The following is a 12,357-nucleotide window of genomic DNA, read 5'->3' on the forward strand; positions in this document are numbered from 1 at the left end:
GATAACTACTAAGTGTTAGGTTCAGTGTTGGTTGCTTTTTTAGTATTCACATTAGTTCTGCAAGGCATGTCTTTCTATTTTACAGATAAGGCTAAGAGAAGTTGAGTAACTCATCAAAGCCAAATAGTAAATAATGACAGCTGGAATTTGAAAGTACATCTGTTGGATTTCAAAGCACATGGTCCTTTATGAGGCCATGGTCATTTTGTCCCCTTCATTGTGTGTCAACTTAATAGGAAGGTTATATATGACCAGCTTTATCACACTTGTAGAATGTTGCCACAAGTCCATGTTGTCTAGTGAGACTCTAAAGTCCACTTAGAAGGATTTCTAAAATAAGTATCTGGGTAGCTTTGAGTGAAACGAAGTTTGATGTGAAGGTGGAATTTCTCCATTTTCATTGGAGATTTCGCGGAATCTATTGCTCATAGATGGCAATATTTTTTCTTTATAGGTTCTCCAACATCATCTATTTCAACTCTAATTCAGACAGCCTTACTCATTGTGCAGTACCTGCAGCGAGGGCTGAGTTTAGACAGAGCCTTTTCTGAAGCATGCTGGGAAGCATATGTCCGCTCCCAGCACTCACCAGCAAACCAGAAGGTACCATGAAGTGTTTCACACTGCTTTCTAAATTATAACACTCTACATTATTTAGTACAAGGAAATTCTTTTTTTTTTTTTTTTTTATAATATATTTTATTGATATTTTACAGAGAGGAAGGGAGAGGGATAGAGAGCCAGAAACATCGATGAGAGAGAAACATCGATCAGCTGCCTCCTGCACACCCCCCACTGGGGATGTGCCCGCAACCAAGGTACATGCCCTTGACCGGAATCGAACCCGGGACCCTTCAGTCCGCAGGCCGACGCTCTATCCACTGAGCCAAACCGGTTTCGGCAAGGAAATTCTTTTTTGTTGATGATAAATTTAATGACCATGGCAGTTATTCTCTAGTAGAGATCTTGTATCCAGGTACTTTTCTGGAAAGTAGGTTAAATGTGAATATTACATGCTTGAAATTTATCAGAAAACGTAGCAGTTAGCTTATAATGTACATTTTTGATAGGACATATATGTTGGTGCCTATACACCATGCATTTTTATCTCCTACCAGCTCGTGCAAGCTTTACTGGAGAAACATATTTCTTCTCTGCGAGCACATGAAACCTGGGGTAGCTCCATTCTTGCTGTGGGGCTGTGGCCAGATTCTCTGCCCTCAGCTCTCTTTGCTATGGAAGATTCTCACCTCTCTATCGTACGAAGTGACGGACAGATCTTAGCATATTGCCTCAACAGGATGAGCATGAAAACGAGCAGCTGGGCAAGGTTAGCAGAGCCTTGAGCCCATGTGTCTCTGGCATCTTCACTGTGTTGTTGTTTTTTTATGTAATGTTTGTCATCCAACATATTAGACCAGAATGTTATGTGGCCATTTATTACCACCTGTCAGAGGTTCATTGTGATATTACTCTCTATTTGTTAGGCCCGGTGCATGAAATTTGTGCACTGGGGGTGTGGGGGGTGTGGGAAGGGGTGTCCCTCAGCCCAGCCTGCACCCAATCTAATCAGATATCCTCTCACAATCCGGGACTGCTGGCTCCCAACTGCTCGCCTGTCTGCCTGCCTGATTGCCCCTAACCGCTTCTGCCTGCCAGCCTGATCACCCCCTAACCACTCCCCTGCCAGCCTGATTGATGCCTAACTGCTCCTCTGCCAGCCCGATTGCCCCCAACTGCCCTCCCCTGCAGGCCTGGTTCCCCCCAACTGCCCTCCCCTCCTGGCCTGATCGCCCACAACTACCCTCCCCTGCCAGCCATCTTGTGGTGGCATCATTGACCACATGGGGGCGGCCATCTTGTGCAAGGGCGTGAGGGTCAATTTTTCATATTACCTCTTTATTATATAGGATTCATTCGGTATATCTTTTAATTGTCCTCTTCAGAGGGGACTCATCTTTTCCCCAATACCTCTTTGATCTGTTATCTGTAAAGTTATTTTCCTGGTTCTTTGTAATGTAAAATGAAAGTTTATTCTAGTACTGACTTTGAATATTCCAATGAATTTCAGGATTCAGCCTCTTACCTTGCCAGACTTAGAGAAAATTATGCAGTCCCCCAACCCCGAGAGCCTGAAATTTAGTTCTGTCGAAGTGGATACTTTTTGGATTGATGAACCAGAAGTTCTGGCCATGGCTGTTAAATTGCTCATAGAAAGAGCAACCAATCAAGATTGGATGCTCAGAGTTAAGTGGCTTTACCATTTAGCCAAGAATATACCACAGGGGCTTGGTGAGTAGAAAAGCTTAATTTGTATAATGAGTGAATTTGCACCTCTCCTGTCTTAGTGCCTTAGCAGCTGTGTTATTCTAACTACACTGCTACTTTACGTAGGGGAGATCGCATAGCAAGAAATTTGTGACTCTAGCATTACTGTTTGTGTAGTTGTTAAATTAAAAATCATATCTGCCCTTAGGTATGTCCCAAAAGAAACTTTTTTCCTGTGTAATGCTTAGCATTTCAAGGTCTGTCCACCTTTATGTCAAATCCATCAGGAAAATGTACTATATTATGTAACTTTCTATTTTCTTGAACATCCTGCTTTTTGTATAAATAATGCTGCACAACCATTTTATCTGGGATAGGTGTTGCTTTTGGTGAATTTATTTCCCCTAGAGATTTATTAATTCCAGGTGCTCTAAGTTCTCATGCTTAACATCTTTGTACTTTTTTCATTCTAAAAGATGAAAAAGCAACAGTAACAACATCACATGGGTTGTAAAGTACAGGACATGGAATTTGTTGGTAGAACTTGTTGTTTAAAGTAATTAGATTACATGAGCCTTTCTGCCCCATGAGAATTTATAGATAAGCCAATAATTGTGTATACTATTGTGGTAATTGTGATCTGTCTAAAAATGCTTCCTGTATGATAGCTGCTAGCCACAGGTCACAGTAAGGTAACCATGAACTAATTAAGGTGAAATAAAATCTAAAGTCCAGTCCCTTAGTTGCACTGACCACATTTCAGTTGCTAACTTAACAGGTGACTAGTGGCTGCTGTAGAACATTTTCATCATTGTGCAGAAAGTTTGGTTGGACAGCCTGCTTTAGATACTAAAGTTTGCTTCTCCTTCCTCCACAGAGTCAGTACAGATTCATTTGGAAGCCAGTGCTGCATCTCTTAGGAAATTTTACTCAAATTCTCTCTCAGCTGGGATCAGTAATGTCATCAAAATATTACAACCAAATATAACAGGTACTGCACCTGATTTGATTTCCATTGAGTTCCCAGGGAAAAGACCTGTCAGAGCTACCACTGCAACATGGTATTTTTTAGAACACTTAGAGCATCCAGATGCAAATTCCACTTCTTTGTCTGAAACCAGCCATTTATCCTTCAGTTTCTGAAAAAGGATGATACACAGTGAAGTGGGAAGAACATGGGAGTTGGAAGATGGCTCTGGTTCCAACTTGTCCACAGGCTGGCTTGTTGATTTGGGTCCCATCATTCATACTCACTGCCTGTGTTTGGAAAACATGGAAGTTAAATTCACATATATAGGGTCCCATCTACTTATAACATTCTATTACTTATTAGTACTGTTAACAGAAAGGTTTTTTTAAACTAGAAAGCTATTTGACTTGAAGGGGAAACAAGGATCAATTGCTTGAGGAAGTATAAACCCTTGATAAAAGTTATAAAGCCTTCAATAAAAAGTTATAAAACCATAATGATGAAAGAAATAGCCATCCATGCTTTCTAATCAAATGAAGTATTCAAAAAATGTTTTTAATTAACTGGTGAGATAGAAGACTTGTTTACTGGAGCAGAATAATATAAAGTTGATTGAACATAAGCATTAATAAGGAAAATAGGGGACATTTTCACCTACAGGTTTTTAATTTCTCACCCTCATCTTCATTTGATGTTGATCCAAATATATACCATTAGCCATTTGCTTTAGAAAAAAGTATGCATGATGCCTTTGTGCTAAACCAATTCCCCTATGTATACTAAAGGTAATGAGGTGAATGATTGTGAAGCAATCAAGGGATAGAAAACTACTGTAAGTAGTCAGGTTATGGCTGAACTAAGTGGTGGTTTTCCAATTATGAAATAATTTTGGTCTTTGAGAATATAGTTCTAGAGTAGAGTAGCAGGTTTCCTTTTTAGCATACACCACTTGCCCACTGTTGGAACCTTCCTTTTCAACTGTATAGCTCTGGATTGACTAGTCTTACTGGATTTTGGGATATGGATATCTTCTTTGATGTGCCTTACACAGTTGGCATTTGTCGTCTACTGTATGGCGGAAGTCTTTAAAATTTGAATAACTGACCTGTCTTATGCAGCCACCTTCAAGTTAATGTTTGCATTGTTTTGTCTTCACCTCCCTCCCTCTGGTTCTCACAACTTCTGGGGGGAGGGCGGGGAGTTAGAGACTGATCACTGCTGCTTGACAGAGAAGTGCCAAGTTTGAGCCAGAGTTGCTCAGTGAGGTGTCAGCAGCAACAAGAAATGGCTTTTAGGTGAAATAACCTTGTTTTCTTATTCAAGCAAATAATGGGAGGTATTTATTCATTCTTTGCCATGTATGTTAGTTTTCTTGTGGTTAATTGCAAAAGATTGGGTAATTAAGCCCATGGATTATTTTTCTGACCAGTAGTAGGATCTGAGCAAGTGAATGCATTGGTTGGAATGTTTATGTTTCAGTAATGATTGCCTTTATATCCTACAGTGGAATGAGTTTTCAGGACTGGTAGAAATTTTGCATTTAGAAAGGAAATAGCATAAAAGCTGTTGAACCCTACTTTTCAAGTATCATGTGTTGAAACCAGCATTTCTCTGTGCCACCTCTTCCCTATCAGGACTGAATGTGGTCAACTTAAAACAATGAAAGCTCTCAACAGAAATTTGCCAGGCAAGGAGTTTAAAGCCAAAATTCTTTTTTTTGTTTTGTTTTGTTTTATTAACCAGAAGAATTTGTGATTCCTTTGGACCCTCGATGGAATATGCAGGCTTTGGACATCATTCGAAGTTCGATGGACTTTGACCCACAAACGGACCAGTCTGAGCAGCTCTTTGCCCTTTTAGAGTCCATTGCAAACAAGTAGGTGAAGCCTGCTGTTCTGGGCATTGTTTGCCTCACTGTACACTCTGGCTTCTCAGATTACACCTTTCTTCAGTCTCTGTCTTACGTTTGTTTAATCTTCTGAACCTAATACCTACTTGGTGATGGGCATGATTGCCTCGTATATTACCACTTCTCCTTTGTGCTCAGAGAAGTAATTCTGACTGTGATGTCAAAATTCCTTTAATTTTTGCAGGTTCTTAATAATTAAATAGGGTGCTCTAAGAGAAACACCAGCTAAGTATTAATGGTGGGATATACTTTATTGTTAATTCTTTATCATCGGATAGTCGTGTTTCTACTATTTTCTGGTTATGATTCCCTGTAGCTCCCTCTATTTTCATCAACCTGTTCTCTCACATGTCCTTTCCTTAGTCATCTTTCTCATCATTTCATTTCCTCAAATGCTAGAGATGTAACATAGCACCTGCATGCTTACGTTCATGCTCACATATAAATTTGCCTAGTTGGCATATAAGCTAGCCTTTCCTCACCTTTTAATGTAATGACCAGCAGTTTTTTTTAATTGGCCATCAGTGTAATACATTCTTTAAAATAATTTTGTAATGGAGGTATAATGCGCATTACAGAAAAGTGCACGTAATGGGTATGTATGGTTTTGATGAGTTTTCCCAAAGTGGACTCATGCATGTGATGAGTGCTAGCACCTCAGAGAACCCTTGTTTAGTAACTCCCCCTCAACCTTCCCAGGTGACTTTTAACACCACAGATTAATTTTATGATGCTCAGTTCTTAAGGTCCCAGTACAGTTTTGTGGGATCATAACAGAGCAACAGAATGAGGCCTGGCCTTGTACCTAGACATAGCCTTTTCCAGCCATCTGCCCTCCTCCCACCAACTTTGTTGTCATCACTCTCACCTGTTTCGCTAGTCCAGAATTGGTAGAGGCAGGAGAGGATGTCAGGTTGAAGAACATTGATGTTTCAAGGATTCTCAGGATTCAGCAGATAGAGGATGTGATTTGAAAAGTATTATTCATCAATAATAATTTGTTATGTTATTGAATCTCATTTCAGGACAATCATATATCTTGACCGGGAAAAACGAATTTTTACTGAAGCAAATCTGGCTCCTGTTGGTAGCAAAAAGTTAAGAAATAGTGTTTTGAGAATGTCCTTTGAATTCCATAAAGGTAAGAACACTGCGTTTCATATTCTTCAGTTACACATCTGATTGCAAAATGTTGCTGAAGTTAAGAGACATATTGATTAGCTGCTGCCATTTTATTGGTTCCTTTTGATTTGCTGGCCTGATTTTAAACATGTTCCCTTACTTAGTACTAGTGATAGACTGCTTTTAATATGTCCTTGGTTTCCTTTACTTTTTATAACAACTGTATGCTATGTAGGCCTCATGTTCTGAAAGGGGAAAGGGAGGCACAGAGATGCTCAAGGTCACATCTCTAGCAAGTAAGAGTTAAAACTTGAAACCTAGGTCTGTTGGCTCAATAAGTACATGCTCATAAGTATTTGGTTATAGGTTCTTTCTTCCTCCTACTTTATTTTTAAATTGAAAAGATATCCATGCTTGTTGGGGAAAATTCAAACTAAATCCTATATAATAAAAGCCTAATATGCTAAGTGTCCGGTCGTCTGTTCAACCAATCAAAGCATAATATGCTAATGATATGCTAAGACTGCTCAACCACTCACTATGATGTGCAGTGACCGCCACGGAGCAGATAGTCAACCAGTCGACCAGTCGCTATGGTGTGCGCTGACCACCAGGGGGCAGATGCTCCGACCGGTAGGTTAGCTTGCTGCTGGGGTCTTGCCGATCAGGACTGAGCAAGACGGGCCAGACACGCCCTGGAGCCCTCCTGTGGTCCCTCCCTGGCTGGCCAACCTCCCGTGTCCCTCCCCGGCCCTGATTGTGCACAGGTGGGGTCCCTCGGCCTGGCCTGCTCCCTCTCGCAATCCAGGATCCCTCAGGGGATGTTGGAGAGCCGGTTTCAGCCTAATCCTGCAGGCCAGGCTGAGGGACCCAGGCCTCTAGTAGAAACATAACATTGCAGAATTCAGCTTTTAAAGCTGTTACTGTTAATAGTACATTTGTTTTTATCTTCTTATATCTGTGCTCTCTGTCCATTCAAACATATATATACTTAGTTTTTCTTTTGTATTTAAATGAATACTTGTTTAAAATATGTATTACTCTATAATTTTTTTTTTTCATGAAGACAGTGTGAACATCTATAGGTATGCATGCATGATCTGCAAAGTTTAATAATAGTAGGCAAAGAAGAGTTTCAAAATTGACCTTTGTACTGGGGATAATATTACATTTCATATTATAGCTGATTTTGAAAATGTCCAGAGATTAATTTGAATCTGATGGGATGTTTTTATTTTATTTATGTTAACTATAAGATCCAGAGAGCTATCAGAGCCTGCCCCATGAAATTGTGGTCAATCTTGCTGCTTTTTTTGAACTTTGTGATGCACTGATCCTGCTCTGGGTACAGTCCTCCCAGGGAATAGTGTCTGATGCCAGTGTCAATGAGGTAAGGAAAAATGTACCTATTTTTATTCTAACAACATTTATCTTGGCACAAAGATTCTTAGGAATGAGACTAACTTCATTGTTATGTCAAATATTATTTTAGAAATTTAATTGTTCTTAACACTTTAAAACATATACACATTTTAAAGCTTTATTGGGGTATAATTGACATATAACAAATGGCACGTATTTAAAGTGTTCCATTATATATGTATATACCTATGAGTCCCTTACCGCAATCAAGATAGTGAACATATATCCATTACCCTCAAACTTCCCTCATGTTCTTTTGTATTCCCTTCCTGTCCCCTGCCCCCACCCCAACCAGGTATATATTGCTCTGCTTTGTGGTACTATAGCATTTTCTATAAATGAAATTATGCAGTACATACTCTTTTTTTTCTGATGACTTTCATTCAAAATAGTTATTTTAAGATGCATCCATATTGTTTGGTGTGTCAAGAGTTCATTAAGATTGCCTAGTAATTTCATTGAATGTATGTATTATTACTTATTTATCAATGTATGTGTTGCTGTACTTTGGTGTTTGTAGTTTCATTTTAATTAAGCCTTCTAAACATCACTGTCACATGTGGATTCAATTGAGTTTTGAATGTGGATTATTCTAGTAATTCCATTAAACTAGAATAGCAGATCTTAAACCCTTTGGTCTCAAGACTCCTTTGTGGTCTTAAAAGTTACTAAAGGTCCAAAAGAACTTTTGTTTATATGGTTACATCAATATTTATTAAGATATAAATCTGAGAAATATAAAAAATATTTATCTGTTTAAAAACACAGTAACAGATCCATTTAATGTTAACATGAATAACATTTTAAATGAAAAATCAACTCTTTTCCAAAACAAAAATTAATGAGAAAGAGTGGTATTGTTTTACATTTCTGTATGTCTTTTTAATTTCTGGCTTCACTAAAGAAAGCTGGATTCTCACATCTGCTTCTGCATTCATTCTTTTGCAATATATTATTTTGGGTTGAAAAACTGGCCTTTATTCATAGTTATGAGGTTGAAAAAAGGAGGAGTATCTAAATAGACATTTCATATAATTGTGAATATTTTTCTTTGATACTATACCACAACTTGACAGGTGGTGGTTTTATAAAGGTTACTTGTAATATGGAATCCAAAAAAATGTCACTAAACTTGTTATACATTAAAATCCATTGGCCTAGCTTGCACTTTGGATAGACTTTTACCCTTGTGTGCATTTATAGCTGATGTATTGGTAATTTGGAAAATATTGTTCACTGAGTTATCAGATCTTCCAAATGCTGACATATTTCATTCTTCAATATAAATAAAGTCACAGTCATAAAAAAAAAAATGACTGCAAACCTCATCGGAAAAATCTTTTAATATTAGGAAGTTGCTAAGGTCTTAGTTTTTCAAAGTTTTAGGTTTTGCTTAAAAGCTTGAATTTTATCACTGGCAGCATATACTCTGAATTGTTTTTCATGACCTGACAGATTCACTTCATTCTTTTCCAATACAGTGTTTGCCAGCTACCCAGTCACAGTTTATCTGTTATCCTTTTTTTTTTTTTTTCAGTATCATTAGTATAAATGTCAACATGGGAAAGAGGCAAGTAATGCGACATTATTGTTAACATAGCTTTAACTTCATGGAAACCATAAAAGGAATCACTAATCTTGAGATTACTTACTGTAAAAATACATTTTTGCAAGAGCAGTGTTGGGGACTCACATTTACCTAATTTGCATTCAGAGCTACATAAATGAAAACAGTGGGTATTGTCAGAAATGGACCCTGACATATGTGGTCAGTTGATTTTTATTTTTTTGGGGCGGAGGGGGTTAATCCTCACCTGAGGATATTTTTCCCATTGATTTTTAGAGAAAGTGGAAGGAAGGGGGAGACACACACACACTGAGAGAGAGAGAGAGAGAGAGAGAGAGAGAGAGAGAGAAACATAGATGTGAGAGAGACACATTGATTGATTGCCTCCTGCATGTGCCCCGACTGGGACCGAGGATTGAGCCTGCAACTGAGGTATGTGTCCTTGACTGGAATCAAACCTGTGACCCTTCAGTCCACGGGCCACAGGCTGACAACTCTAACCACTGAGCAACTGGCTAGCATGGTCAGTAGATTTTGTTGTTATTGTTTTTGCCAGATGTGCAAAGGTCATTTACTTGAGAAAAAGAATCTATCCTACAAATGGAACAACTAGATGTTCATATAATAAAGTAAAAATGAGCCTTTATCCCTATCTTACATTATATCGAAAGTTACTTCAAAATGGACCATAGCCTAATATTAAAGCCAAAACTATGAACTGTCTAAAAGAAAACATAGGAGAAAATCTTCATAACCTTAGGATAGAAAAAGATTTTGGAAGATTGTTTATAAAAGTTTCATCAAAATCAAACACTTCTGTTCTTAATAGACAACTTTAAGAAAATGGAAACACTGGGAGCAAGTGTTTAAAAATCAAACATAAATTATATAAACAAACTAATAAGACAGCCTAATTTAAAAAATGAGAAAGATTTTTTGAATAGATGTTTCACAGAAGATTATAAGGATGCCTAGTAAGAACTTGCAAAATTGCAAGATCATTAGTTATCAAGGAAATGGAAATTGAAACTATAGTGAGGTGTCGCACACTAAAATGGCTAAAGTTATAATCACTAACAGCAGCAAATATTAGCAAGGAAATGGAACAGCTTGGACTCGCCCATACTGTTGGTTGGAAGACAAAATTAGTGCAGCTGCTTTTTAAGACAAGTTGGTGGTTTCTTATAAAATTACCTGTACACTTAACCATAAGACCCAGTAATTCTGTTTTCTCTAATGTAATATAGCTCTGAACTTTTAAGTACTAGGAGGAAAGATTTTTTGCCTTCTCTGACTGCCTTAATGTCCATAAAAACATTCCAGTGGAATATTAGACCTTTCATGTGTACGTGTTGAGTATTGGTTAGTTATTGAAGTCTATGTCTTCTGTCTTTTCTGGGAGATGTTTGTGAGCAGTTTTGGTTTCCTTTGTTTTTAGATCTTGGCTTCTCTGCGGTGGCGGGATCGGTTTTGGACTGTGGCTGACACAGTAAAAGTGGATGCCCCAGGGCTGGCCTTGCTTGCCCTTCACTGGCACTGGGTTTTAAAACATTTGGTCCGTCAGATTCCCCAACTCCTGATGAACCATGAAGACAAGTAAGACTCATGTTTAGAGTAATAATGTCCATGTCTACAGTATTGATGATTTTAAAGAGAAGATGGCTTAGAATTTAAACTTTTCTTTGGATTATTCCCTTGGTCTACTAGTGAATGTAAATCATATATAAAATGTAAATTATGTCTCTAGCATGTTCCCCTTTCCTTACTTCCCCTCTGCCCTTTTTCTCCTTCTCTAAAGATATTACAAAGAGGTCCAGACTGTCTCAGAGCATATTCAGAATTGCTTGGGGAGCCCGACTGGTGGCTTCACTGGTATAAAGAAGTTGCAGAAGTTCCTGGGACGACCGTTTCCTTTTAAGGTAAACCTTGGAATCATGTAATAATCAAAGGTTTGACCTCTTCTGAAGTTCTTTTGGAACGTGAAACTGCCATTCAGTTGGACTCCTCCTTGCTTGCAAAGCTTACTTTAAGTGTTAAGTAGCCAATGAACACTATTAACTGATTTGTTAAAGGTTATCATTTTACTTACTCTTGGGACTACTAAGGCTAGGTAGTAACTTTATTACAGTAAAATCTTCTGAGAGCATCAGAACAAGCAAACTGTATATTTTGTAGCAGTGTGGAAATTGTTTGAATCTTTTCTCAGACATGAATAGGTTGCTTAAGAGAACCACATTTCTTCTCTATAGTAGGCTCCCCTGGGTTTTATTGTTTCAGAAGAAGCTGGTGGTGGAGTGTTTTTCACAACTGAAAACTCTTAACAAAGCCCTTGCCATCAGGGAGCGGATGGCTGCCATGGGGGAGAGTGGATGGCTGGAAGACATCAGTCGGCTCCAAGTGGTTGCTTCTGAATGGACATTAAAGAAAAGTCTTCTACAGGCCTGGGGGTTGGTCCTCAGAGCTAATATTCTGGAAGATATCAACCCAGGTAACATACTCTGCAATATGGCCTGCTGACAGAAACTCTAAGAGTGTGTCTGCCACCCTGCAGCCAATAAGTTCTAAGTTTTTCCCTAAGGTTTTTTTCTTTCTCTTCCCCGGCCCTCCCCCCACCCCATTGGTATACTATAACTACCATTAAATAAGTGTCAGGCATAGCGCTAAAGTTTATGTACATTGTTTAATTCTGTCATTAGACTTCTGCAGGTATTAATAGCATTTCACAAATACAACACTCAAGCTCAGGTTAAGCTGCACTTTGGTTAAGCTCACAGTCATATTACTGGCTGTTGGGAATCTGATCCTGTACGATTGACTGCTGTACAATGATGCCACATGTGTCCTTCTGTCCAGATGAATTGAAGAATCTTGTGAATGCTCAGTGTTTAGAAGTAAAAGCCAAAGGAATTTCACTTGGTTTTCTGGAGCGCAAGCCCAATGACGCTTCCACCCCATCTCAGCCAGACTTTACCTCCTTAATTCAACTCACCAGGAGTGTTCAGTTATGGCCTGCAATGGAGTATCTGGCTGTGCTTTGGCAGTACAAAGTGACAGCTGATTTTATGACACAGGCTTGTCTGAGAAGGTAAGCCATTTTCC

General features: G+C 38.6%; 1 protein-coding gene across 3 annotated transcripts in view; it reads left to right on the forward strand.

The window, feature by feature from the left end:
* The window catches only part of MDN1 (midasin AAA ATPase 1), a 163,912-nt gene that overhangs the window by 86,485 nt on the left and 65,070 nt on the right, over positions 1-12,357 (forward strand). For all 3 annotated transcript variants that reach the window (XM_080666284.1, XM_080666285.1, XM_080666286.1), the window contains exons 47-57: positions 455-603; positions 1,119-1,330; positions 2,072-2,292; positions 3,146-3,259; positions 4,982-5,114; positions 6,173-6,288; positions 7,526-7,659; positions 10,697-10,854; positions 11,057-11,177; positions 11,536-11,746; positions 12,112-12,343. In XM_080666284.1, coding sequence (XP_080522410.1) covers positions 455-603; positions 1,119-1,330; positions 2,072-2,292; positions 3,146-3,259; positions 4,982-5,114; positions 6,173-6,288; positions 7,526-7,659; positions 10,697-10,854; positions 11,057-11,177; positions 11,536-11,746; positions 12,112-12,343 — 1,801 coding nt within the window. The remainder of the gene's footprint in view (positions 1-454; positions 604-1,118; positions 1,331-2,071; positions 2,293-3,145; positions 3,260-4,981; positions 5,115-6,172; positions 6,289-7,525; positions 7,660-10,696; positions 10,855-11,056; positions 11,178-11,535; positions 11,747-12,111; positions 12,344-12,357) is intronic.

The sequence above is a fragment of the Plecotus auritus genome (assembly GCF_963455305.1).
Source record: "Plecotus auritus genome assembly, chromosome: 4".
NCBI classification, from domain to species: Eukaryota; Metazoa; Chordata; class Mammalia; order Chiroptera; family Vespertilionidae; genus Plecotus; species Plecotus auritus.